Source organism: Misgurnus anguillicaudatus, chromosome 1, assembly GCF_027580225.2.
Source record: "Misgurnus anguillicaudatus chromosome 1, ASM2758022v2, whole genome shotgun sequence".
NCBI lineage: Eukaryota > Metazoa > Chordata > Actinopteri > Cypriniformes > Cobitidae > Misgurnus > Misgurnus anguillicaudatus.
The window spans coordinates 13,015,557-13,040,732 of NC_073337.2; the positions used below are offsets into that span (position 1 = coordinate 13,015,557).

A 25,176-nucleotide genomic window follows, 5' to 3' on the forward strand; every position below is an offset into this window, starting at 1 on the left:
TTAAATGGACAAGTCATGTAAATTAACTTAATTATTCTATATTTCTTGTAAATAAAGGCTGTCTATTTGAGTTCAGACATTATAGTATCTGTGCTTTATATAAACTTCTGTAACAATCAATATTTTTAAAACTGTGGAATACATAAGTGGCCAAACTTTAAACAGTATTCTTCAAAGACACTTTAGTGTTAAATTACACTGGATACTTTTGTATTTATGTTATGTTATGTTATGCGGTATGTTATATAAACATTTTAGTCCAAAACTCACTGTTGCTATGTTACCTTTACCAATATCATTATCAGCGATACTGAAGCACATACTCGGGATAGATCTGATTGGAATCAAAGATTACAAAAATGCTTGGAGTATCAGTTCTGTCCACACAACTATCATATTTGTATTTATCTTCATCATCGTTAGGTGTACAATAATTATTCCTTCCTGTTTTGTACTTCCCAACAATAACTCGAGCAAGCAGTATTATTTTAGTGTCATTGCCAGTATTTTTACTTATCTCATAAGCATAGGATGCGTGTTTTGCAAAGTAGGTTCCTGAAATGAAAAAAAAAACATGGGCATTTGATATATTCTGTTTAAAATAGCAACTAAGAATATGATAATCACAACACACCTTTGCCAAGTACATGTCCTATTATTTTTCTTTCTGGTAGTCTGCAGTTAAAATTAAATGTGCAAATGGAGTGAAGGTTGTTTGAGCTCGTGCCATGAAACAGCTTTTGCTCTTCAATTTCTGACTCTCCTTTAATCCTCATCAACTGGATTTTTTTCCTATGAATTTATATGTTAACACAAAACAAAACAAATAAAATAAATAGAAATTGATTAAATATTTGAAATAAATCCTATTTGTAGAATAACAGCATGCATGCATGATTTACTTTAAATAAAAAGTACTTAAATTAAATCATATTTTAAAAATGCATTATGCTTTAATGCAGTACGAAATAATGACTATTGGCAATAACAGGAACCAGAAAATGTCAAATGTCAAGATTGAGGACATTTCTCACAATCAAAAAATCATAACGGTCTTAAAATGCAAAATATATACAGGTATAAAGTGATGTGCACACTCTTAAAAATGTTTAGTTATTTTCTTACGCAACGCTGGATTGAAAATAACCTAGCATTTTTAGAGAGTGTGTGGGTAAGATTTACATTAATATTCAGTAGTAATTCTCATTACCTGCTAAACAATTCCCAAAGGTCAATATTCTGTACTCTGAAGATGGAAACAATGGTTTGCTGCAGTTGGCCAACATCCTTGACAAAACTCTCAATCTGCTGATATTCACTGCTTTCTCTTCTCACAGGGAAAACCTGGTTATGAGAGATGGGATTTTTTAGAAGGCTAAAACCATTCTATTCAACACTAATGTACCATTGACAAATGTAATACTGTTTAACCCAAGTACTTATTGCTACCTGATAAGGTTTCTCGGGGTCAGCATTTTCCCAGTGTGCAGGTGGAGATGTTGAAACAGCATCATATGTGTTACTGTATGTAAGACAGGTTGGTTTTGCTTTCATTTCATTGAAAATGACTATGACACACTTTACTCAGACAGGAATCACCCCAAAAATAAATAAAAATAAGCCGTACTGTTGCTGTTTTCTTTGTTTTGAGCAATATATAGACATTTTGCGTGTTTGCAAACAGTGATGACGTTTTATGTGGGCGGAGCCCAACTGGTGGCAGAAAGTGACTGCTCTGCAGTAGCTGTGTGAAGTGTTTTAGCGTTAAACTGTGATTTTTAAGGATCCGGTGTTCTGTAGAAGTCTGTTTCCCCTATATTTATCTTATAACGTTGTCACCAAGTTACGTTTATTTTTTAAATTTTTTTTAAAATTTTGGGGTGAACTACTTTAAGGGGTCCAAATACTGGCAAGAAAAATATGTGAACCTTTTGGAATTTCATAATTTTCTAAATAAATTTGTCATAAAATGTGATCAGATCTTTGTCAAGTCTACTAACAAACATAATGGGCTCTATCTTACAACCGGCGCAATGCAGGGCAAAGCGCAACGCAAGTGTATTTTGCTAGTTTCGACCCTGCGCAATAATAATTTTCACGTTTAGCGCCACGTTGTTGAAATAGCAAATGCATTTGCGCCTATGTTTGTGCCCATGGGCGTTCTGATTTAAAAAACGAGGTGTGTTCAGGCGCATTGTTGGCGCGTTGCTATTTTAAGGCGACTAAAATAGACTACCCATTGACCAACAAAAACATGCTCTAAAGTCTAAAGCAGGCCCAGTATAGGCTTGCTGGACTGGGGGGGCAGTCAGGATTTTTGGGTGGGCAGCCATTTCTTGACAAAAATGATTCATACACTAAAATTATGGATGTTTCAATCCAATATTATTTTGCATATGTCTTATAATAAAAGGACATTTATATGTCATTTTGCATGTTCAAATTTTAAAAGTAGATGCAATTATATAAATGATTTATAATTTTATAATGATTAAACAAGTTTGACACATTTAGTCACAGTTAATGAAATCAGGCAAGCAGGTGATATGAATACAAAGATGTACATATAGCTATATTTTATTAATGTTTACACTGCATTTAATCTATTATTTCAATTATAGATAAATTAAAGCCATTCTTATACCTACCCTACCCAACATATGCATTGATTAGGAACTTTATTTCCACTTCTCAAACATTATCTTCATTTAAAATAATGTATTTTCAATGTGATATATGTGATAAGCTGTATTATCATTAATTCCTGACCCTATCATACATGCTACTGCAGCAACCTCAAATATCACAACAAAGCACAATGATTTAAATAATCTATTTTGAAACATCATGAAAGCAGTTTGACATGCATGACAAATTCGTCAAAGGTTATCCTGTAACAGCACCAGACAAAAGCACAAGCCCTTAAATACTGTAAGTGTGATTTGCGACGAGACCAAAGATAAATCACACTGCTTTGTTCATAACACAGCAAATTAGATATTATAATACAACGCAACATTATAAAATACAACGTTTTACCTTACGATGACGTTGCGGAGTGAAAGCTCCTCTTGAACTTAAAAGTCTGTAGATTTTTGCGTGTGAAGTTTTTCTCAAACGCGAGCTGAATGAGCTGATGAATGACGAATGATGAATGATTTTAAAACTGCACGCGATGCTCAGCTGTTACAATACTGTATATTTACTGTATAACCATCTTATATCATTTATATCTACTATATAGTATGCCACAACCAAACTGCATATTCTAATTTTAATAAACAGAACTAAGTCTAAAACAAACACATAGAGACAGAGCGCCGTTATGCAAATTTGGGAGCCGCGCCCACCGGGGGGAGATCGGTCCGGCCGTCTCCATTGAGTTTGTGTTGCGGGGGGCCGCCTCCTTGTCGTTTCTGGCTTATAACAAAAAACTGAATAATGCCTAAAAGCTGCTGTGTGACAATATGTACAGCTAACAAGCCAAAGAACCCAGAAATAAGTTTTTATAAGCTGTCGAGCCGTAAAACCCAGCCTTTAAGGAGAATAAAGTGGATCGCCGACTACGTTACCCCCTAGTGGACGCAGTTCTACTAATAGAAGTACTATGAAAAGTTGCCTGTGTCCGTTTTTGTGTCTTTGGGCGCTCGTTTTTTGGGGTCGACAGCTTGTGAAAACTTATTTACAGATTAAACTTAAAAACAGAATAATACCTAAAAGCTGCTGTGTGACAAGGTGTACATCTAACACGCCAAAAAAATTAATAAATAATTTTTTATAAGCTGTCGACTTCAAAAAACGAGCGTTTAGACACAGAAATGGAAACATTGTCAGTACTGTGGAGAGAAATACAATAAAGTGTTCTGAACAGGGTGCATGTACGGAAACACTGATCACCTGAATGGTGACTTTACAAAATTATAATTTACAACAAAACAACATCAATAAAACCTATATGACATTTTATTAACAAATACTTAAATAGTGAAAGTTCTTATCAGTTTTTATTCTGTGAAAAAGCAGAAAATAATCAAAGTATTCTGGCGCAAAGGATTATGGGTATTCCTCACAACATGAACTAATAATTTTAAGTTCATTCTACTTGAATGTTTTAGTTTAATGGATCTTGTAAGCTTAAAAGTTAAATCAACTAAACTTTTTTAAGCTGTGGCTTCAAAACAGAAAATATTAAGTGATGTTTATTTGATTGTTTAAGTAAAGACAATATCAGGGTTAACAGTGAATGACGCAAAATGTTTTTTTGTTATTTAAAGAGCGCGTTAGAAATATGTGCTATAACGGGACGAAAACGCAGGTTTGCTTATCACATATAAATGCTCAGCAGCACAAAAACGCTTTTCAAATATAAAAAAATTAAAGGATTGAAATGTAAAAGATTATTATTGAGTCTCTTGGACATAAATGAGGATTAATTATGAGACGTTAGAAGGCGCAAAGAGCTGCTTCACCTGTAGCCTGGTAAGTAAATAAATGCTTTGCTTTAAACAAATGCATCTGTTTAAAACTATTTTTTAAACATGCTACCTCACGGATTTATTGTATATGTTGACTCTGTACCTGTGGATATGGTGAGATGAGAAACATTTTTAGGTAATGCTTAAAAAACTCTTTGCTTAAAAAAATGCTGTCCAGGTGCTGAAACTTTCGGAGAGCCGTTTGTAAATTCTTTATCTCCTGTTTATTACAAATAAAGTATTTTTAGAGTACAAACCTTTTCTTACATACCTGTAAATAATTTTTTGATGATATTGGATAGCCATACATTTAAAGCAATTAAAAGCCTGCTTTTTTACTTCCATGACTAAATGAAAACGGGTTTTAAAGGTTTTAATAAAAAAATAACATTTTAATACAAGTGAAAAACAACACAATTATTTAACATTAATCTTAAACTAGTGATCTTCTTCCTCCGTTTAGTTTTTGGGCTCTATCTTACACCCGGCGCAATGCGCGACGCAAGTGTCATTTGCTAGTTTTCACCCTGCGCAATTATAATTTTCACGTTTAGCGCCGCGTTGTTTAAATAGCAAATGCATTTGCGCCCCCTTTTGCGCCCATGGGCGTTTTGGTCTGAAAACGAGGTGTGTTCAGGCGCATTGTTGGCGCATTGCTATTTTTAGGCAACTAAAATAGACTACGCCATTGACCAACAAAAACCTGGTCTAAAGTCAATGGCGCAATAAGTTTTTTTGTTTTTTAAAGAGCGCATTAGAAATATGCGCCTAAACGGGACGACAACGCGGGTTTGCGTAACACATACATGAATGCGCAGCAGCACAAAAACGCTTTTAAATATGAAAGATTAAAGGATTGAATGTAAAAGATTATTATTGATTATTATTATCTCTTGGACATAAATGAGGACTAATTATGAGACGTTAGAAGGCACAAAGAGCTGCTTCACCTGTAGCCTGGTAAGTAAATAAATGCTTTGCTTTAAACAAATGCATCTGTTTTTAAATGTTGTTTTAAAATGCTACCTTTGAATCTGTACCTGTGGATATGGTGAGATGAGAAACATTTTTAAGTAATGCTTAAAAAAAACTAATGCTGTCCAAGTGCTGAACCTTGTAAAGGGCCGTTTGTAAATTCTTTATCTCCTCCTTCCTGTTGAAGGTTTTAATGAAAAAATAACAATTTCAATACAATTGAAAAACAACACAATTATTTAACATTAATCTTAAACTGGGAATCTTCTTCCTCTGCTTAGTTTTTCAGTTTACAAAGTCTGTCATCTAAATAGGGATAAGACATAGCGCCAGCGCAACAGGCTTTTTAAGGGGATGAGAGCTGAGACTTGCACGTTACGCCCCAAATACTCCCATTAATCATTAAAAAAATAGGACCAACCCTTTTCGACTATGCGCTCGGGGCACAAACATTGACCGTAAAAAAATATGGACGAAGCTTAAAGTAGGCGTTGCCTGCCGTCGCCATCTTGGCCGCGCGTCCCCGCGAATTACTCGCGGAAAACCGAAAATGGGTAAAGAGGCGGGATATGGGTGAAGCTGAGGTGAAACCACGCCCGCCTAGCGCGAGTCTAGTGACAGCAGTGGCTGTTCAACCGACACTCAAGCGGCCACGTTCTTAATTATGCAGAAGTTTAAGGCTTAATATAATTTAAACGGATGAGTTACAAAAAAATTCACCCCGCTCACTGTTGTCATGAAGGGCAAAATTAGCTATATAGGCCAAAAACACTTTTTGTACCAGGCTGTAAACATATTATTTTCTACTGTAAAGTTGGCGATTTTTAACATGGTAGTCTATGGGAATTGACTCCCTTTTTGAGCCAGCCTCAAGCGGCCAGTCGATGAATTGCAGTTTAAGTCACTTCCGTGTTGGCTTCATTAGAGAGATAGGAAGGTTGCCCCTCGGGCACAAACCATTTTCCTGTTGTTAAATTAACAAAAGTGCATTCGAACACGTCCATTTAGATGTTGCACTGTGAGCTTTAGACAATGCGCTTAGATCGTTAAATTAGGGCCCTTTCAGCAAGGGCGGACTTACCCATTAGGCAAAGTCGGCAACTGCCTTGGGCCTCGCGTTACCAAGGGGCCCCAAAACGCAGGGGTGTACTTTGTGAACTGCCACTTTTTGCCCCTGGTTATCATCAAGATTCCCAGAAGACTATCATAATTTTGTTTAATTAGGAATTCTACTTCAACATCTTTAAACATCCCATAAAATGTTTGAACGTTATTATTACATCTGCACGAATCCGCCCCCATTATAGTTTAGAGTGGATCATTCCATGCATTACCGCATATACGCGCGAAGCTCAAATCAACAAGTTTTAGCGAGCACTGAGCTGCAGGCAGCAGCGAGTGAGTATGATGCATTAAAAGAGCGAAGCTGCAAGGAAATAAACTAACAGTGAAACGTGGCTACACCAATGGAGCAGAAAAGATGTTTCACAAAAAAATGTAGCCAAAGTCTCCGCTTTTCTCCACACAAACACCACCACAGTCCATGGCCGCGGGAAGTGGGCCCCTGTTGGCGAGAGGGATATTTTTTTAAGTAAAAATATTTTGCACAATTTATATATTACTTTTTATTTTAGTAAATTATTTTTGACACACGTAGGTTATTACGTGTATTTTGGATTTTAATTTCATTACGCAGCACCATGATCCAGAAAAGACTCACACACCTTTCGCTGATGCATGCCCACACAGAAATTCTGAAATCCCTGGGCATTCGTCCCATAACTCATGAGAGACTGTGGACTCTATTATACAACTGGCGCAATGCGCGACGCGAGTGTCTTGTGCTAGAGTTGGGGAAGGAGCGCGTTGATAATATGCGTATAGGCTACAGTATTAACGTGATGACAACGCGGGTTTGCTTATCACATACATGGATGTGCAGTAGCACAAAAACGCTTTTTAATTTGAAAAATTAAAGGATTAAAATGTAAAAGATTATTATTGAGTCTCTTGGACATAAATGAGGACCGACGTTCATTTATGAGACGTTAGAAGACGTAAAGAGCTGCTTCATCTGTAGCTAAGTAAATCAATGGTTTGCTTTAAACAAATGCATCTATTTTTAAATGTTTTTTTTTAATGCTACTCAGGCCCGGCTGCAGGATGAAGTGACTGAGGGGCATGTGAAATTGTTGAAGGGGCTTAACTTTATACCATCAATGAATAATACACACTGAGATCTCGCTTTGGAACGACAGATTTTTAAATGCAGCGCTCCATAAAACACTCAATAGCCTATGCAACTGCACAGGTAACCAGAAACTGACTTTCAAAATTTAGACAGCGTAATGATGATAGATCATGAGATATTATTTGATAGACTAGTAAATGTGGATTAAGGATGTTTAAAATCTCTAGCCTGGTGGTCAGGAGAAGGATAACATTATATATTGGCTATATGATTTCCATATTATAGACGAACGGCAATCAACGTCTGCAATAAATATCCTCACAACAATATTATTTCTCAAAACTTTGTCAAAAATTATTTTCAAAGGAACTGTATTCTTACAGTTATTCAAAGATGCACGCATTATTCCGCATACGATTTGAATATTAGACAAGAGTATTCATATAACGGCAATGAACGTCTCATATGGCAATAAATAGCCACATAGAATAACTTAACATAACAGCATAATAAAATTAATAAGCAGTCAAGGAAGCAGGATTGACATGTAAATTGTATTATTATTATTATTATTACCGGGAAAACAGCAATATTACTGAAATAAACTCTGAGGTAAGCTAAATGCGTCAAACACGCTTTTAACCGCAGTCTAAATAAGCAATAAAAGTGGAAAAAACATTATTATCTCTTGACAAAATTATATTTAAATGAAATGTATTCTTACAGTTATTCAAAGATGCACAAATTATTACATATAGTATTATCTGTTTAAGAGCACGTTCGTCTCTCGCTTGCTCTGTTATGTAATAGCTGATTGACAGATGCGCGTCTCCGTCTTTCAAACAGGTATCATTTTAACCTTTATAACAATAGAGTAAAGTTTATAGTTACTTCCTCTGTGTTTGTTTGATATGAATAACACACGTCGGCAAATTATTATTATTTGAAAATAATATTTATTAATTATTTGCAAATTATTATCTTATTTGAATATATTTTTATTGCTGCTTCCACAGACATCATTGTGTATTTTACAAAGTAAATGTAGGCTATTGTTTTACCAGTGCTTATGTGTATTTAAATGTTTGAAATCTAAAATAAACATTATGAGGTTGAAAACACTGCATTGTGTTGATATATGACAGCGCTGAGCTCGTCCGGAGCCAACCAACGCGAAAGACGTTTGAATCTGGCAGTAATGTCATGTCACTGAACATTCTAAATCCCATGGGGATAAGGTTAAATTATTATTTAACTCAAAAGGATGAGCATTTTATTTGTAACCATTATTACAAAAATGAAACAGAGGGGGCACAAATCAGGGCCGGGTTTCCCAAAAGCATCGTAAGGCTAAGTAGATCGTAAAAATGATCGTACGAATCATCTTAGAATTGGGCTGTTTCCCAAAAGCTTCGTAACTTAAGTTGCACTTGAAAATCATCGTAGATCTACGAGTGGTCTGGAGTAATCGTTCATTCATAAGTGCATCGTAAGACAACAGAGTTACAAGGTCACCTACAGGACAACCAGCAAATTGCACTCCTGCAATAACGATAATGTAATGTTTTAAATGTTTATTAGGGCCCGAGCACCGAGGAGCAGGCCAAAATGGCCTGCACCGAAAGGTGCGAAGCCCTATTGGTTTTGCTCGAATTTATTTATTTATTAGGGCCCGAGCACCGAGGAGCAGGCCAGAATGGCCTGCACCGAAAGGTGCGAAGCCCTATTGGTTTTGCTCGAATTTATTATTAGGGCCCGAGCACCGAGGAGCAGGCCAGAATGGCCTGCACCGAAAGGTGCGAAGCCCTATTGTTTTTGCTCGGATTATTATTTTTATTATTTTTTTATTATTTTTTTTTTACGTTTCGGGGCAATTTGGGGGCCTTAACATACTCAAAAACTCTTGAAATTTTGCACAGACGTCAGAGTCGTCGGCCATCAGGTCCGGGCAAAGGCCGGATCACGGGTGTGGCAAGGGAGCTCTGTAGCGCCCCCTGTAATGCAAAAACAAACAGTAGTGCACAGATCGGGCAAAAATGTACGCACATGGACGAAAGTTGGTACACACATAGATCTCATCGACCCGAACAACTTTCGCACTCTAACCTTTTAGCTCCGCCCAACAGGAAGTCGGCCATTTTGGATTGTTTAAAAAATGCATGCGGTGAACTTTTGAATACTCCTCCGAGGGGATACATGGGATTCACTCCAAACGTGGTGATCATGATGTCAAGACATTGGACATGCTAAATTGCGAAGGGATTTTTGATATCTCGAACGGTTCTGTCATGGCGAGGCGACAAACTTATGGTGAAATCAGAGAAACAGGAATTGTCTAATATCTAAGGCAAAAAATGTCTTATTGTAATGACACACGGGGTGTTTGTTCGTCTGAAGATTCCGATCGCATCGATGTGCCTATTGTGACTCCCAGTTATAGCGCCACCACCAGGCGCCAGGAAGTGTGTCAGTCACAAAGGTGGATTTTTTTGACAGTTCCATACGATGTTCTTTTAAATACTCCTTCTAGGATTTTCATGCGATTGACACCAAAAATGGTCAACATGATGCTGAGACAATGTAGATGATAAATTGCGAAGGAATTTTTGACATCTCGAACGCTGTTCCCATGGCAACGCGTCAAACTTTACTTTTATTTCAGGCATATTTAAGGCTCTTGGCGTGCTTAGATTAAATTTAAATTTGGCACACACATCAGAGTTGTCGGCTGTTAAGTGTTGACAAAAACGTCAGATAAAGGTGTGTCTATTTAGTGGCTCACTAGCGCCCCCGATTGTCTAAAATGTGGGGTTTCTTTTACCTACAGTACCTAAATGGGTCAGTAGCAGCATGATATTTACCCACTTGATGCACTTGCCCACCGTGCATCGTTTTCCTCGAAGGCACCGTGTAGCGGTAAATAAACGTGCGAGGGCCCGCCATCGCTGCTTGCAGCTATATTTTTTTTTTTTTTTATTATTTTTTTTTTTAACACTTTTGGGCATTTTGGGTGCCTTAACATACTCGAAAACTCTTGAAATTTGGCACAGACGTCAGAGTCGTCCGTCATTGCGAACGGGCAAAGGCTGGAACACGGGCGTGGCACGGGGGCTCTGTAGCGCCCCCTGTAATGCAAAAAAAAAACATTGATGCACAGCTCGTGCAAACATGTACGCACATGTACGAGAGTTGGTACGCATATAGATCTCATCGACCCGAACAACTTTCGCCCTCTAACATTTAAGCTCCGCCCAACAGGAAGTCAGCTATTTTGGATTGTTTAAAAAATGCATGCGTTGAACTTTTGAATACTCCTCCTAGAGGAATCATGCGATTGACACCAAAAGTGGTGAACATGATGTCGAGACATTGGACTTGCTAAATTGCGAAGGGATTTTTGATATCTCGAACGGTTCTGCCATGGCGAGCCGACAAAATTGTGGCGAAATCAGAGAAACAGGAAGTGTCTAATATCTAAGGCAAAAAATGTCTTATTGTAATGACACGCGGGGTGTTTGCTCATCTGAAGATTTCGATCGCATCGATGTGCCTATTGTGACTCCCGGGTATAGCGCCACCAGCAGGCGCCAGGAAGTGTGTCAGTCACAAAGCTGGATTTTTTTTAAAGTTCCATGCAATGTTCTTTTAAATACTCCTTCTAGGATTTTCATGCGATTGACACGAGAAGTGGTCAACATAATGCTGAGACACTGTAGATGATAAATTGCGAAGGGATTTTTGATATCTCAAACGCTGTTCCCATGGCAACCTGTCAAACTTTACTTTCATTTTAAAGGCATATTTAAGCCTTTCAGTTTTATACAGTTAACTTTTAAATACTCCTTCTAGGATTTTCATGCGATTGACACGAGAAGTGGTCAACATGATGCCGAGACATTGTAGATGATAAATTGCGAAGGGATTTTTGATATCTCAAACGCTGTTCCCATGGCAACCTGTCAAACTTTACTTTCATTTTAAAGGCATATTTAAGCCTTTCAGTTTTATACAGTTAACTTTTAAATACTCCTTCTAGGATTTTCATGCGATTGACACGAGAAGTGGTCAACATGATGCCGAGACATTGTAGATGATAAATTGCGAATGGATTTTTGATATCTCAAACGCTGTTCCCATGGCAACGTGTCAAACTTTACTTTCATTTTTACACATATTTAAGGCTGACAGTTACATGCTGTGAACCTTTAAATACTCCTCGTATGGGATTCATGCGATTGACACCAGAAGTGGTCAACATGATGCCGAGACATTGTAGATGATAAATTGCGAAGGAATTTTAGACATCTCGAACGCTGTTCCCATGGCAACGCGTCAAACTTTACTTTAATTTCAGGCATGTTTAAGGCTCTTGGCGTGCTTAGTTGAACTTTAAATTTGGCACACACATCCAGAGATGTATAAAGTACTAGGGACCCAGACTTGAGTAAAAGTACAAGTGCTCTATCAAAAAAGTGAGCACACCACTTAAGTGGAAGTACTGAAGTATTAAACATGTTTTGTACTTAAGTATTGCAAGTAGTTTATTTTAAAATATACTACTCAAGTACTGAAAGTAAAAGTACAAGTATTGTGTAATGTAGTTATTAAAGAAAACAGTCAAAAGTTTGAATATAATATTGTTTATATTATTTCAAATGTTTAAGCTAAAGGACACTCACAATTGCTTTGGCTGTAGCAGGAGTACAAGGACAGGAATGTTCAGATTAATTTAACTAATATGGCAATAGAGAATTCAGAATTAATAAAATATTAGTCGATGTAATGGTAATAGGTAAAGGTACAAGATGTTTCAATGTATTTAGGTTTCCTTCTTTCGCGCACACTCGCCCTTTCTCGCGAATTCTCTCTCTCTATCGGTCTCTCTCGTGCACTTTGGTTCTCTCTTCACTTCACATTTGTCCACAACCGCGGCTCATATTTGTGAGTGAGAGGGAGGGAGGGAGGGGTCCGCTCTTCACTATCTCCTATTGGTTTAGACCACAATCTGTGTGTGTTTCTAATGTGTATCACCGCTCCGGCAGTGATAATGTAGGTTTGGAATGATTCGTAACATTTGAGTGTAACGAGTAACTATGCAGCACATAAAAAATGTATTGGAGTAAAAGTATTAAACTCATCGAAAATATGTACTGAAGTAAAAGTGGAAGTAGGAGAAAAAAATAATACTTCAGTAGAGTACAGATACTGCCTATTAGTACTTAAGTACAGTAGTGAAGTAGTTCTACTTCGTTACTATACATCTCTGCACACATCAGAGTTTTCGGCTGTTAAGTGTTGACAAAAAGGTCAGACATAGGCGTGTCTCTTAAGTGGCTCACTAGTGCACCTGTTTGTCTAAAATGTGGGGTTTCTTTTACCTACAGTCCCCAAATGGCTCAGAAACAACATTAAATAGCCCACTGATATTTTACCCACTTGATGCCCTTGCCCACCGTGCATCGTTTTCTCGGACGCACCATGTAGCGGTAAAAAAACGTGCGAGGGCCCGCCATTGCTGCTTGCAGCTATATTTAGGGCCCGAGCACCGAGGAGCAGGCCAGAATGGCCTGCACCGAAAGGTGCGAAGCCCTATTGGTTTTGCTCGAATTTATTAGGGCCCGAGCACCGAGGAGCAGGCCAGAATGGCCTGCACCGAAAGGTGCGAAGCCCTATTGTTTTTGCTCGGATTATTATTTTTATTATTAGGGCCCGAGCACCGAGGAGCAGGCCAGAATGGCCTGCACCGAAAGGTGCGAAGCCCTATTGTTTTTCTTAGGATTTATTATTAGGGCCCGAGCACCGAGGAGCAGGCCAGAATGGCCTGCACCGAAAGGTGCGAAGCCCTATTGGTTTTGCTCGAATTTATTATTTTTTTTTTATTTTTATTTTTTTTAACACTTTTGGGCATTTTGGGTGCCTTAACATACTCGAAAACTCTTGAAATTTGGCACAGCCGTCAGAGTCGTCCGTCATTGCGAACGGGCAAAGGCTGGAACACGGGCGTGGCACAGGGGCTCTGTAGCGCCCCCTGTAATGCCAGAAAAAACATTGGTGCACAGATCGTGCAAACATGTACGCACATGTACGAGAGTTGGTACGCATATAGATCTCATCGATCCGAACAACTTTCGCCCTCTAACATTTAAGCTCCGCCCAACAGGAAGTCAGCCATTTTGGATTGTTTAAAAAATGCATGCGGTGAACTTTTAAATACTCCTTCTAGGGGATTCATGGGATTGACACCAAACGTGGTGATCATGATGTCAAGACATTGGACTTGCTAAATTGCGAAGGGATTTTTGATATCTCGAACGGTTCTGCCATGGCGAGGCGACAAAGTCATGGCGAATTCAGAAAAACAGGAAGTGTCTAATATCTAAGGCAAAAAAAGTCTTATTGTGATGCCATGCGGTGTGTTTGTTCTTCTGAAGATTCCGATCGCATCGATGTGCCTATTGTGACTCCCGGGTATAGCGCCACCACCAGGCGCCAGGAAGTGTGTCAGTCATGAACTTTTAAATACTTCTCCTAGGGAATTCATACGATTGAGACCAAACGTGGTGAAGATGATGCTGAGACATTGGACTTGCTAAATTGCGAAGGGATTTTTGATATCTCGAACGGTGTTGCCATGGCGAGGCGACAAATTTATGGCGAATTCAGAGAAACAGGAAGTGTCTAATATCTAAAGCAAAAAATGTCTTTTTGGGATGAAACGCATTGTGTATGTTCGGCCAAGGATTCCGATCGCATCGATGTGCCTATTGTGAGTTTCGGGTATAGCGCCACCAACAGGCACCAGGAAGTGTGGCAGTCACAAAAGGTGGATTTTTGACAGTTCCATGCGATGTTCTTTTAAATACTCCTCCTAGGATTTTCATGCGATTGACACCAAAAGTGGTCAACATGATGCTGAGGCATTGTAGATGATAAATTGCGAAGGGATTTTTGATATCTTGAATGCTGCTCCCATGGCAACACGTAAAATTTTACTTTCATTTTCAGGCATATTTAAGCACTTGGCATGCACTTTGGGTGCCTTAACATGCTCGAAAACACCGGGAATTTGGCACAGACCTCAAAGTCATTGGCCATTAGGACCGGGCAAACGCTGGAACACGGGCGTGGCAGTAGTGCTCTGTAGCGCCCCCTATAAATGCAAAAAAATGATTGGTGCACAAATCGGGCAAACATGTACGCACATGTACGAAAGTTGGTACACATATAGATCTCATCGACCCGAACAACTTTCGCACTCTAACCTATTAGCTCCGCCCAACATGAAGTCGGCCATTTTGGATTGTTTAAAAAATCCATGCAGTGAACTTTTGAATACTCCTTCTAGGGGATTCATGGGATTGACACCAAACGTGGTGATCATGATGTCGAGACATTGTACTTGCTAATTTGCGAAGGGATTTTTGATATCTCGAACGGTTCTGTCATGGCGAGGCGACAAATTCATGGCGAAATCAGAGAAACAAGAAGTGTCTAATATCTAAGGTAAAAAATGTCTTATTGTGATGACACACGGGGTGATTGTTCGTCTGAAGATTCTGATCGCATCGATGTGCCTATTGTGAGTCTCGGGTATAGCGCCACCACCAGGCGCCAAGAAGTGTTGCAGACACAAAGGTTGATTTTTTTGACAGTTCCATGTGATGTTCTTTTAAATACTCCTCCTAGAATGTTTATGCCATTGACACTAAAAGTGGTCAACATGATGCTGAGACATTGTAGATGCTAAATTGCGAAGGAATTTTTGACATCTCGAACGCTGTTCCCATGGCAACGCTTCAAACTTTACTTTAATTTCAGGCATATTTAAGGCTCATGGCGTGCTTAGATTAACTTTAAATTTGGCACACACATCAGAGTTGTCGGCTGTTAAGTGTTGACAAAAACGTCAGATAAAGGCGTGTCTATTTAGTGGCTCACTAGTGCCCCCGTTTGTCTAAAATGTGGGGTTTCTTTTACCTACAGTACCCAAATTGGTCAGTAGCAACATGAAATAGTCCACTGATATTTACCCACTTGATGCACGTGCCCACCGTGCATCGTTTTCTTGGAGGCACTGTGTAGCGGTAAAAAAACGTGCGAGGGCCCGCCATTGCTGCTTGCAGCTATATTTATTATTTTTTTTTTTATTTTTATTTTTATTTTTTTTAACACTTTTGGGCATTTTGGGTGCCTTAATATACTCGAAAACTCTTGAAATTTGGCACGGACGTCAGAGTCGTCCGTCATTGCAAACGGGCAAAGGCTGGAACACGGGCGTGGCACGGGGGCTCTGTAGCGCCCCCTGTAATGCAAAATAAAACATTGATGCACAGATCGTGCAAACATGTACGCACATGTACGAGAGTTGGTACGCATATAGATCTCATCGACCCGAACAACTTTCGCCCTCTAACATTTAAGCTCCGCCCAACAGGAAGTCAGCTATTTTGGATTGTTTAAAAAATGCATGCGTTGAACTTTTGAATACTCCTCCTAGAGGATGCATGCGATTGACACCAAAAGTGGTGAACATGATGTCGAGACATTGGACTTGCTAAATTGCGAAGGGATTTTTGATATCTCGAACGGTTCTGCCATGGCGAGCCGACAAAGTTGTGGCGAAATCAGAGAAACAGGAAGTGTCTAATATCTAAAGCAAAAAATGTCTTATTGTAATGACACGCGGGGTGTTTGTTCGTCTGAAGATTCCGATCGCATCGATGTGCCTATTGTGACTCCCGGGTATAGCGCCACCACCAGGCGCCAGGAAGTGTGTCAGTCACAAAGCTGGATTTTTTTTAAAGTTCCATGCAATGTTCTTTTAAATACTCCTTCTAGGATTTTCATGCGATTGACACCAAAAGTGGTCACCATGATGCCGAGACATTGTAGATGATAAATTGCGAAGGGATTTTTGATATCTCAAACGCTGTTCCCATGGCAACGCGTCAAACTTTACTTTCATTTTAAAGGCATATTTAAGCCTTTCAGTTCCATACAGTTAACTTTTAAATACTCCTTCTAGGATTTTCATGCGATTGACACGAGAAGTGGTCAACATGATGCCGAGACATTGTAGATGATAAATTGCGAAGGGATTTTTGATATCTCAAACGCTGTTCCCATGGCAACGCGTCAAACTTTACTTTCATTTTAAAGGCATATTTAAGCCTTTCAGTTCCATACAGTTAACTTTTAAATACTCCTTCTAGGATTTTCATGCGATTTACACGAGAAGTGGTCAACATGATGCCGAGACATTGTAGATGATAAATTGCGAAGGGATTATGATATCTCAAACGCTGTTGCCATGGCAATGCATCAAACTTTACTTTCATTTTTACACATATTTAAGGCTGACAGTTACATGCTGTGAACCTTTAAATACTCCTCGTATGGGATTCATGCGATTGACACCAGAAGTGGTCAACATGATGCCGAGACATTGTAGATGATAAATTGCGAAGGAATTTTAGACATCTCGAACGCTGTTCCCATGGCAACGCGTCAAACTTTACTTTAATTTCAGGCATGTTTAAGGCTCTTGGCGTGCTTAGTTGAACTTTAAATTTGGCACACACATCCAGAGATGTATAAAGTACTAGGGACCCAGACTTGAGTAAAAGTACAAGTGCTCTATCAAAAAAGTGAGCACACCACTTAAGTGGAAGTACTGAAGTATTAAACATGTTTTGTACTTAAGTATTGCAAGTAGTTTATTTTAAAATATACTACTCAAGTACTGAAAGTAAAAGTACAAGTATTGTGTAATGTAGTTATTAAAGAAAACAGTCAAAAGTTTGAATATAATATTGTTTATATTATTTCAAATGTTTAAGCTAAAGGACACTCACAATTGCTTTGGCTGTAGCAGGAGTACAAGGACAGGAATGTTCAGATTAATTTAACTAATATGGCAATAGAGAATTCAGAATTAATAAAATATTAGTCGATGTAATGGTAATAGGTAAAGGTACAAGATGTTTCAATGTATTTAGGTTTCCTTCTTTCGCGCACACTCGCCCTTTCTCGCGAATTCTCTCTCTCTATCGGTCTCTCTCGTGCACTTTGGTTCTCTCTTCACTTCACATTTGTCCACAACTGCGGCTCATATTTGTGAGTGAGAGGGAGGGAGGGGTCCGCTCTTCACTATCTCCTATTGGTTTAGACCACAATCTGTGTGTGTTTCTAATGTGTATCACCGCTCCGGCAGTGATAATGTAGGTTTGGAATGATTCGTAACATTTGAGTGTAACGAGTAACTATGCAGCACATAAAAAATGTATTGGAGTAAAAGTATTAAACTCATCGAAAATATGTACTGAAGTAAAAGTGGAAGTAGGAGAAAAAAATAATACTTCAGTAGAGTACAGATACTGCCTTTTAGTACTTAAGTACAGTAGTGAAGTAGTTCTACTTCGTTACTATACATCTCTGCACACATCAGAGTTTTCGGCTGTTAAGTGTTGACAAAAAGGTCAGACATAGGCGTGTCTCTTAAGTGGCTCACTAGTGCACCTGTTTGTCTAAAATGTGGGGTTTCTTTTACCTACAGTCCCCAAATGGCTCAGAAACAACATTAAATAGCCCACGGATATTTACCCACTTGATGCCCTTGCCCACCGTGCATCGTTTTCTCGGACGCACCGTGTAGCGGTAAAAAAACGTGCGAGGGCCCGCCATTGCTGCTTGCAGCTATATTTAGGGCCCGAGCACCGAGGAGCAGGCCAGAATGGCCTGCACCGAAAGGTGCGAAGCCCTATTGTTTTTGCTCGAATTTATTATTTTTTTTTTTATTAGGGCCCGAGCACCGAGGAGCAGGCCAGAATGGCCTGCACCGAAAGGTGCGAAGCCCTATTGTTTTTGCTCGGATTATTATTTTTATTATTATTATTATTTTTTTTTTTTTTATTTTTTTTTTACGTTTCGGGGCAATTTGGGGGCCTTAACATACTCAAAAACTCTTGAAATTTTGCACAGACATCAGAGTCGTCGGCCATCAGGTCCGGGCAAAGGCCGGACCACGGGCGTGGCAAGGGAGCTCTGTAGCGCCCCCTGTAATTCAAAAACAAACATTGGGGCACAGATCGGGCAAAAATGTACGCACATGTACGAGAGTTGGTACACATATAGAACTCATCGACCCGAACAACTTTCGCCCTTAAACCTATTAGCTCCGCCCAACAGGAAGTCGGCCATTTTTGATTGTTTCAAAAACGCATGTGATGAACTTTTAAATACTCCTCCTAGGGGATTTATGCGATTGACACCAAACGCGGTGAACATGATGTCGAGACATTGTACTTGCTAAATTGCGAAGGGATTTTTGATATCTCGAACGGTTCTGCCATGGCGAAGCGACAAAGTCATGGCGAAATCAGAGAAACAGGAAGTGTCTAATATCTAAGGCAAAAAATGTCTTATTGTAATAATACGCAGGACGTTTGTTCGTCTGAAGATTCCGAACGCATCGATGCGCCTATTGTGAGTCTCGGGTATAGCGCCACCACCAGGCGCCAGGAAGTGTGTCAGTCACAAAGGTGGATTTTTTTGACAGTTCCATCCAATGTTCTTTTAAATACTCCTTCTAGGATTTTCATGCGATTGACACCAAAAGTGGTCAACATGATGCCGAGGCATAGTAGATGATAAATTGCGAAGGGATTTTTGATATCTCCAACGCTGTTCCCATGGCAACGCGTCAAATTTTACTTTAATTTTAGGCATGTTTAAGGCTCTTGGCGTGCTTAGATTAACCTAAAACTTGGCACACACATGAGAGTTGTCGACTGTTAAGTGTGCACAAAAAGGTCAGACATAGGCGTGTCTCTTAAGTGGCTCACCAGCTCCCCCGTTTGTCTAAAATGTGGGGTTTCTTTTACCTACAGACCCCAAATGGGTCAATAACAACATGAAATAGCCCACTGATATTTACCCACTTGATGCACTTGCTCACCGTGCATCGTTTTCTCGGAGGCATCGTATAGCGGTAAAATAACGTGCGAGGGCCCGCCATCGCTGCTTGCAGCTATATTTTTTATTATTATTATTATTATTTTTATTTTTTTTAACACTTTTGGGCATTTTGGGTGACTAAACATACTCGAAAACTCTTGAAATTTGGCACAGATGTCAAAGTCGTCCGTCATTGCGACCGGGCAAAGGCTGGAACGCGGGCGTGGCACGGGGGCTCTGTAGCGCCCCCTGTAATGCAAAAAAAAACATTGATGCACAGATCGGGCAAAAATGTACGCACATGTTTGAGAATTGGTACGCTTATAGATCTCATCGACCCGAACAACTTTCGCCCTCTAACATTTAAGCTCCGCCCAACAGGAAGTTGGCTATTTTGGATTGTTTCAAAAACGCATGTGATGAACTTTTAAATACTCCTCCTAGGGGATTTATGCGATTGACACCAAACGTGGTGAACGTGATGTCGAGACATTGTACTTGCTAAATTGCGAAGGGATTTTTGATATCTCGAACGGTTCTGCCATGGCGAAGCGACAAAGTCATGGCGAAATCAGAGAAACAGGAAGTGTCTAATATCTAAGGCAAAAAATGTCTTATTGTAATGACACGCAGGACGTTTGTTCGTCTGAAGATTCCGAACGCATCGATGTGCCTATTGTGAGTCTCGGGTATAGCGCCACCACCAGGCGCCAGGAAGTGTGTCAGTCACAAAGGTGGATTTTTTTGACAGTTCCATCCAATGCTCTTTTAAATACTCCTTCTAGGATTTTCATGCGATTGACAACAAAAGTGGTCAACATGATGCCGAGGCATAGTAGATGATAAATTGCGAAGGGATTTTTGATATCTCGAATGCTGCTCCCATGGCAACGCGTCAAACTTTACTTTAATTTCAGGCATGTTTAAGGCTCTTGGCGTGCTTAGATTAACCTAAAACTTGGCACACACATCAGAGTTGTTGACTGTTAAGTTGTGCACAAAAAGGTCAGACATAGGCGTGTCTCTTAAGTGGCTCACTAGCGCCCCCGTTTGTCTAAAATGTGGGGTTTCTTTTACCTACAGTCCCCAAATGGGTCAATAACAACATGAAAAAGCCCACTGATATTTACCCACTTGATGCACTTGCTCACCGTGCATCGTTTTCTCGGAGGCATCGTATAGCGGTAAAATAACGTGCGAGGGCCCGCCATCGCTGCTTGCAGCTATATTTTTTTTTTATTTTTTTCAACACTTGACCTAATTTGGGTCCCTTAACATACTCGAAAACTCTTGAAATTTGGCACACATGTCAGAGTCCCGTACCACTAGGCTCATGCAAAGGCTGAAACACGGGCGTGGCACAGGGGCTCTGTAGCGCCCCCTGTAATGCAAAAACAAACATTGGTGCACAGATTGGGCAAACATGTACGCACATGTACGAGAGTTGGTACGCATATAGATCTCATCGACCCGAACAACTTTCGCCCTCTAACATTTAGGCTCCGCCCAACAGGAAGTCAGCTATTTTGGATCGTTTAAAAAATGCATGCGTTGAACTTTTGAATACTCCTCCTAGAGGAATCATGCGATTGACACCAAAAGTGGTGAACATGATGTCCAGACATTGGACTTGCTAAATTGCGAAGGGATTTTTGATATCTCGAACGGTTCTGCCATGGCGAGGTGACAAAGTTGTGGCGAAATCAGAGAAACAGGAAGTGTCTAATATCTGAGGCAAAAAATATCTTATTGTGATGCCATGCGGGAAGTTTGTTCGTCTAAAGTTTCCGATCGCATCGATGTGCCTATTGTGACTCCCGGGTATAGCGCCACCACCAGGCGCCAGGAAGTGTTGCAGTCACAAAGGTTGATTTTTTTGACAGTTCCATGCAATGTTCTTTTAAATACTCCTTCTAGGATTTTCATACGATTGACACCAAAAGTGGTCACCATGATGCCGAGACATTGTAGATGATAAATTGCGAAGGGATTTTTGATATCTCAAACGGTATTCCCATGGCAACGCGTCAAACTTTACTTTCATTTTAAAGGCATATTTAAGCCCTTCAGTTGCATGCAGTGAACTTTTCAATACTCCTTCTAGGATATTCATGCGATTGACACCAAACGTGGTCAACATGATGCCGAGACATTGGAGATGATAAGTAGTGAAGGGATTTTTGATATCTCAAACGCTGTTCCCATGGCAACGCGTCAAACTTTTTACTTTCATTTTAAAGGCTTCTTTAAGCCTGACAGTCGCATGCAATGTTCTTTTTAATACTCCTTCTAGGGAAATAATGCAATTCACACCAGAAGTTGTCAACATGATGCTGAGACATTGTAGACGCTAAATTGCGAAGGAATTTTTGACATCTCTAACGCTGTTCCCATGGCAACGTGTCAAACTTTACTTTTATGTCAGGCATATTTAAGGCTCTTGGTGTGCTTAGATTAACTTTAAATTTGGCAAACACATCAGAGTTGTCGGCTGTTAAGTGTTGACAAAAAGGTCAGATAAAGGCGTGTCTATTTAGTGTCTCACTAGCGCCCGCGTTTGTCTAAAATGTGGGGTTTCTTTTACATACAGTACCTAAATGGGTCAGTAACAACATGAAATAGTTCACTGATATTTACCCACTTGATACAAATGGCCACCGTGCATCGTTTTCTCTGAGGCACCGTGTAGCGGTAAAAAAAACGTGCGAGGGCCCGCCATCGCTGCTTGCAGCTATATTTATTTTTATTTCTTTTTTTTTTTTATTTTTTTCAACACTTTTGGACATTTTGGGGGCCTTAACATACTCGAAAACTCTTGAAATTTGGCACAGACATCAGAGTCGTCCGTGATCGCCGAAAGCCAAAGGCTGGAACACGGGCGTGGCACGGGGGCTCTGTAGCGCCCCCTGTAATGCAAAAACAAACAGGAGTGCACAGATCGGGCAAACATGTACGCACATTTACGAAAGTTGGTACACATATAGATCTCATCGACCCGAACAACTTTCGCCCTCTAACATTTTAGCTCCGCCCAACAGGAAGTCCGCCATTTTGGATTGTTTAAAAAATGCATGCGGTGAACTTTTGAATACTCCTCCTAGGGGATTCATGCAAATGACACCAAACGTGGTGATCATGATGTCAAGACATTGTACTTGCTAAATTGCGAAGGGATTTTTGATATCTCGAACGGTGTTGCCATGGCGAAGTGGCAAAGTCATGGCGAAATCAGAGAAACAGGAAGTGTCTAATATCTAAGGCAAAAAATGTCTTATAGTGATGACACGTGGGGTGTTTGTTCGTCTGAAGATTCCGATCGCATCGATGTGCCTATTGTGAGTCTCGGGTATAGCGCCACCACCAGGCGCCAGGAAGTGTTGCAGTCACAAAGGTTGATTTTTTTGACAGTTCCATGTGATGTTCTTTTAAATACTCCTCCTAGAATGTTTATGCGATTGACACCAAAAGTGGTCAACATGATGCCAAGACATAGTAGATGATAAATTGCGAAGGGATTTTTGATATCTCAAACGTTGTTCCCATGGCAACGCATCAAACTTTACTTTCATTTTAAAGGCATATTTAAGCCCTTCAGTTGCATGCAGTTAACTTTTAAATACTCCTTCTAGAATAATCATGCAATTGACACCAAAAGTGGTCAACATGATGCAGAGACATTGTAGACGATATATTGCGAAGGGATTTTTGATATCTCCAACTCTGTTCCCATGGCAACGTGTCAAACTTTACTTTCATTTTTACACATATTTAAGACTGACAGTTACATGCTGTGAACTTTTGAATACTCCTTGTATGGGATTCATGCGATTGACACCAAAAGTGGTCAACATCATGCTGAGACATTGTAGATGCTAAATTGCGAAGGAATTTTTGACATCTCGAACGCTGTTCCCATGGCAACGCGTCAAACTTTACTTTCATTTCAGGCATATTTAAGGCTCTTGGCGTGCTTAGATTAAATTTAAATTTGGCACACACATCAGAGTTGTCGGCTGTTAAGTGTTGACAAAAAGGTCAGATAAAGGCGTGTCTCTTAAGTGGCTCACTAGTGCCCCCGTTTGTTTAAAATGTGGGGTTTCTTTTACCTACAGTCCCCAAATGGCTCAGAAACAACATTAAATAGCCCACTGATATTTACCCACTTGATGCACATGCCCACCGTGCATCGTTTTCTCGGAGGCACCATGTAGCGGTAAACAAACGTGCGAGGGCCCGCCATCGCTGCTTGCAGCTATATTTAGGGCCCGAGCACACCGGGGTGCGAGGACCCTATTGTTTTTGCTCGGTTTATTATTATTATTATTAGGGCCCGAGCACACAAGTGTGAGGACCCTATTGTTTTTGCTCCGTTTATTATTATTATTATTATTATTTATTCTTCTTCTTCTCCAAAGTGAATCGCATTTTTGAGGGGCGAAACATGCTCGAAAACTCATGAAATTTTGCACACATGTCAGGAGTGGCGAAAATTTACATGTGGCATAGGCGCCAGAAGTGGGCGTGTAGAAATGGCTCGATAGCGCCACCTGCAAAATTTCAAGAGAACAGCCCCCCCACTACGAAAAACGTACAGATACGAAATTTGGTAGGATCATCTATCACCCCAAGACCTACAAAAAAGTCTCTTGGAGCAAAGCTCTAAACCCAACAGGAAGTCAGCCATTTTGAATTTTTGCCTTGATTTTTGTGCAAATTTGGTCATTTCCAGCCTTCATACTTTAACGAACTCCTCCTACAGATTTAATCCGACCATCGTCATATTTGGTCAATCTCATCTAAAGGCCTTTGCGATGTTAAATTGCGGAGATCTTGACTTTTCGTCAGAGGGTGTGTCCGTGGCGGCCTGACAAATTTCGGCATTTTCGCCATGAAACAGGAAGTGGCTCTAACTCAGGCATACAATGTCCAATCTGCCCCACGCTTCATACGTTTGATAAGGGTCTTGGCCTGAACACATTTCAATGCCAATATTCAACTTCACTCATAGCGCCACCTAGAGGTAGGAGGAAATACCATGTTTTATGCTCTGATTTACTGCTCTTAGAGATTTAATCAAATCATCATCATATTTGGTCTGACTGATGTTAAGCCCTTTTCCTTGATAAATTGCGAAGATCTTGACTTTTCGTTGAAGGGCGTGTCCGTGGCGGCCTGGCAAAGTGTGATGTTTCGCCATGAAACAGGAAGTTGTTATAACTCAGGCATACAATGTCCGATCTGTCCCTGACTTCACACGTTTGATAAGGGTCCAGGCCTGAACACATCAACATGGCATAATTCAGTAACACTCATAGCGCCACCTAGAGGCAGCAGGAAATACCATGTTTTACGCTGTGATTTACTGCTCTTAGATATTTAACCATATCAACATCATATTTCACCAGTGTAATCTCAAGACCTTGTGTGATGATAAAAAGCAACGACCTTGACTTTTCATTAAAGGGCGTGTCCGCGGCGGCCTCGCAAAGTATCGGTAAATGAATCGCATTTTTGACAGGCTAAACAAGCTCAAAAAGTCATAAAACGTTGCACACATGTCAGAAGTGGCGAAAATTTACA

The 25,176-nt window shown here is 39.9% G+C and overlaps 1 protein-coding gene across 1 annotated transcript in view; it reads right to left on the bottom strand.

Moving 5' to 3' along the window:
* Positions 1–301: 301 nt before the first annotated feature.
* LOC141363697 (protein mono-ADP-ribosyltransferase PARP11-like) overlaps positions 302–25,176 on the bottom strand; it is a 54,684-nt gene continuing 29,809 nt past the window's right edge. Inside the window, exons 4-7 of the mRNA XM_073866661.1 lie at positions 1,450–1,522; positions 1,211–1,344; positions 635–792; positions 302–555 (exon numbers count right to left, since the gene is read on the bottom strand). Coding sequence (XP_073722762.1) covers positions 302–555; positions 635–792; positions 1,211–1,344; positions 1,450–1,522 — 619 coding nt within the window. The remainder of the gene's footprint in view (positions 556–634; positions 793–1,210; positions 1,345–1,449; positions 1,523–25,176) is intronic.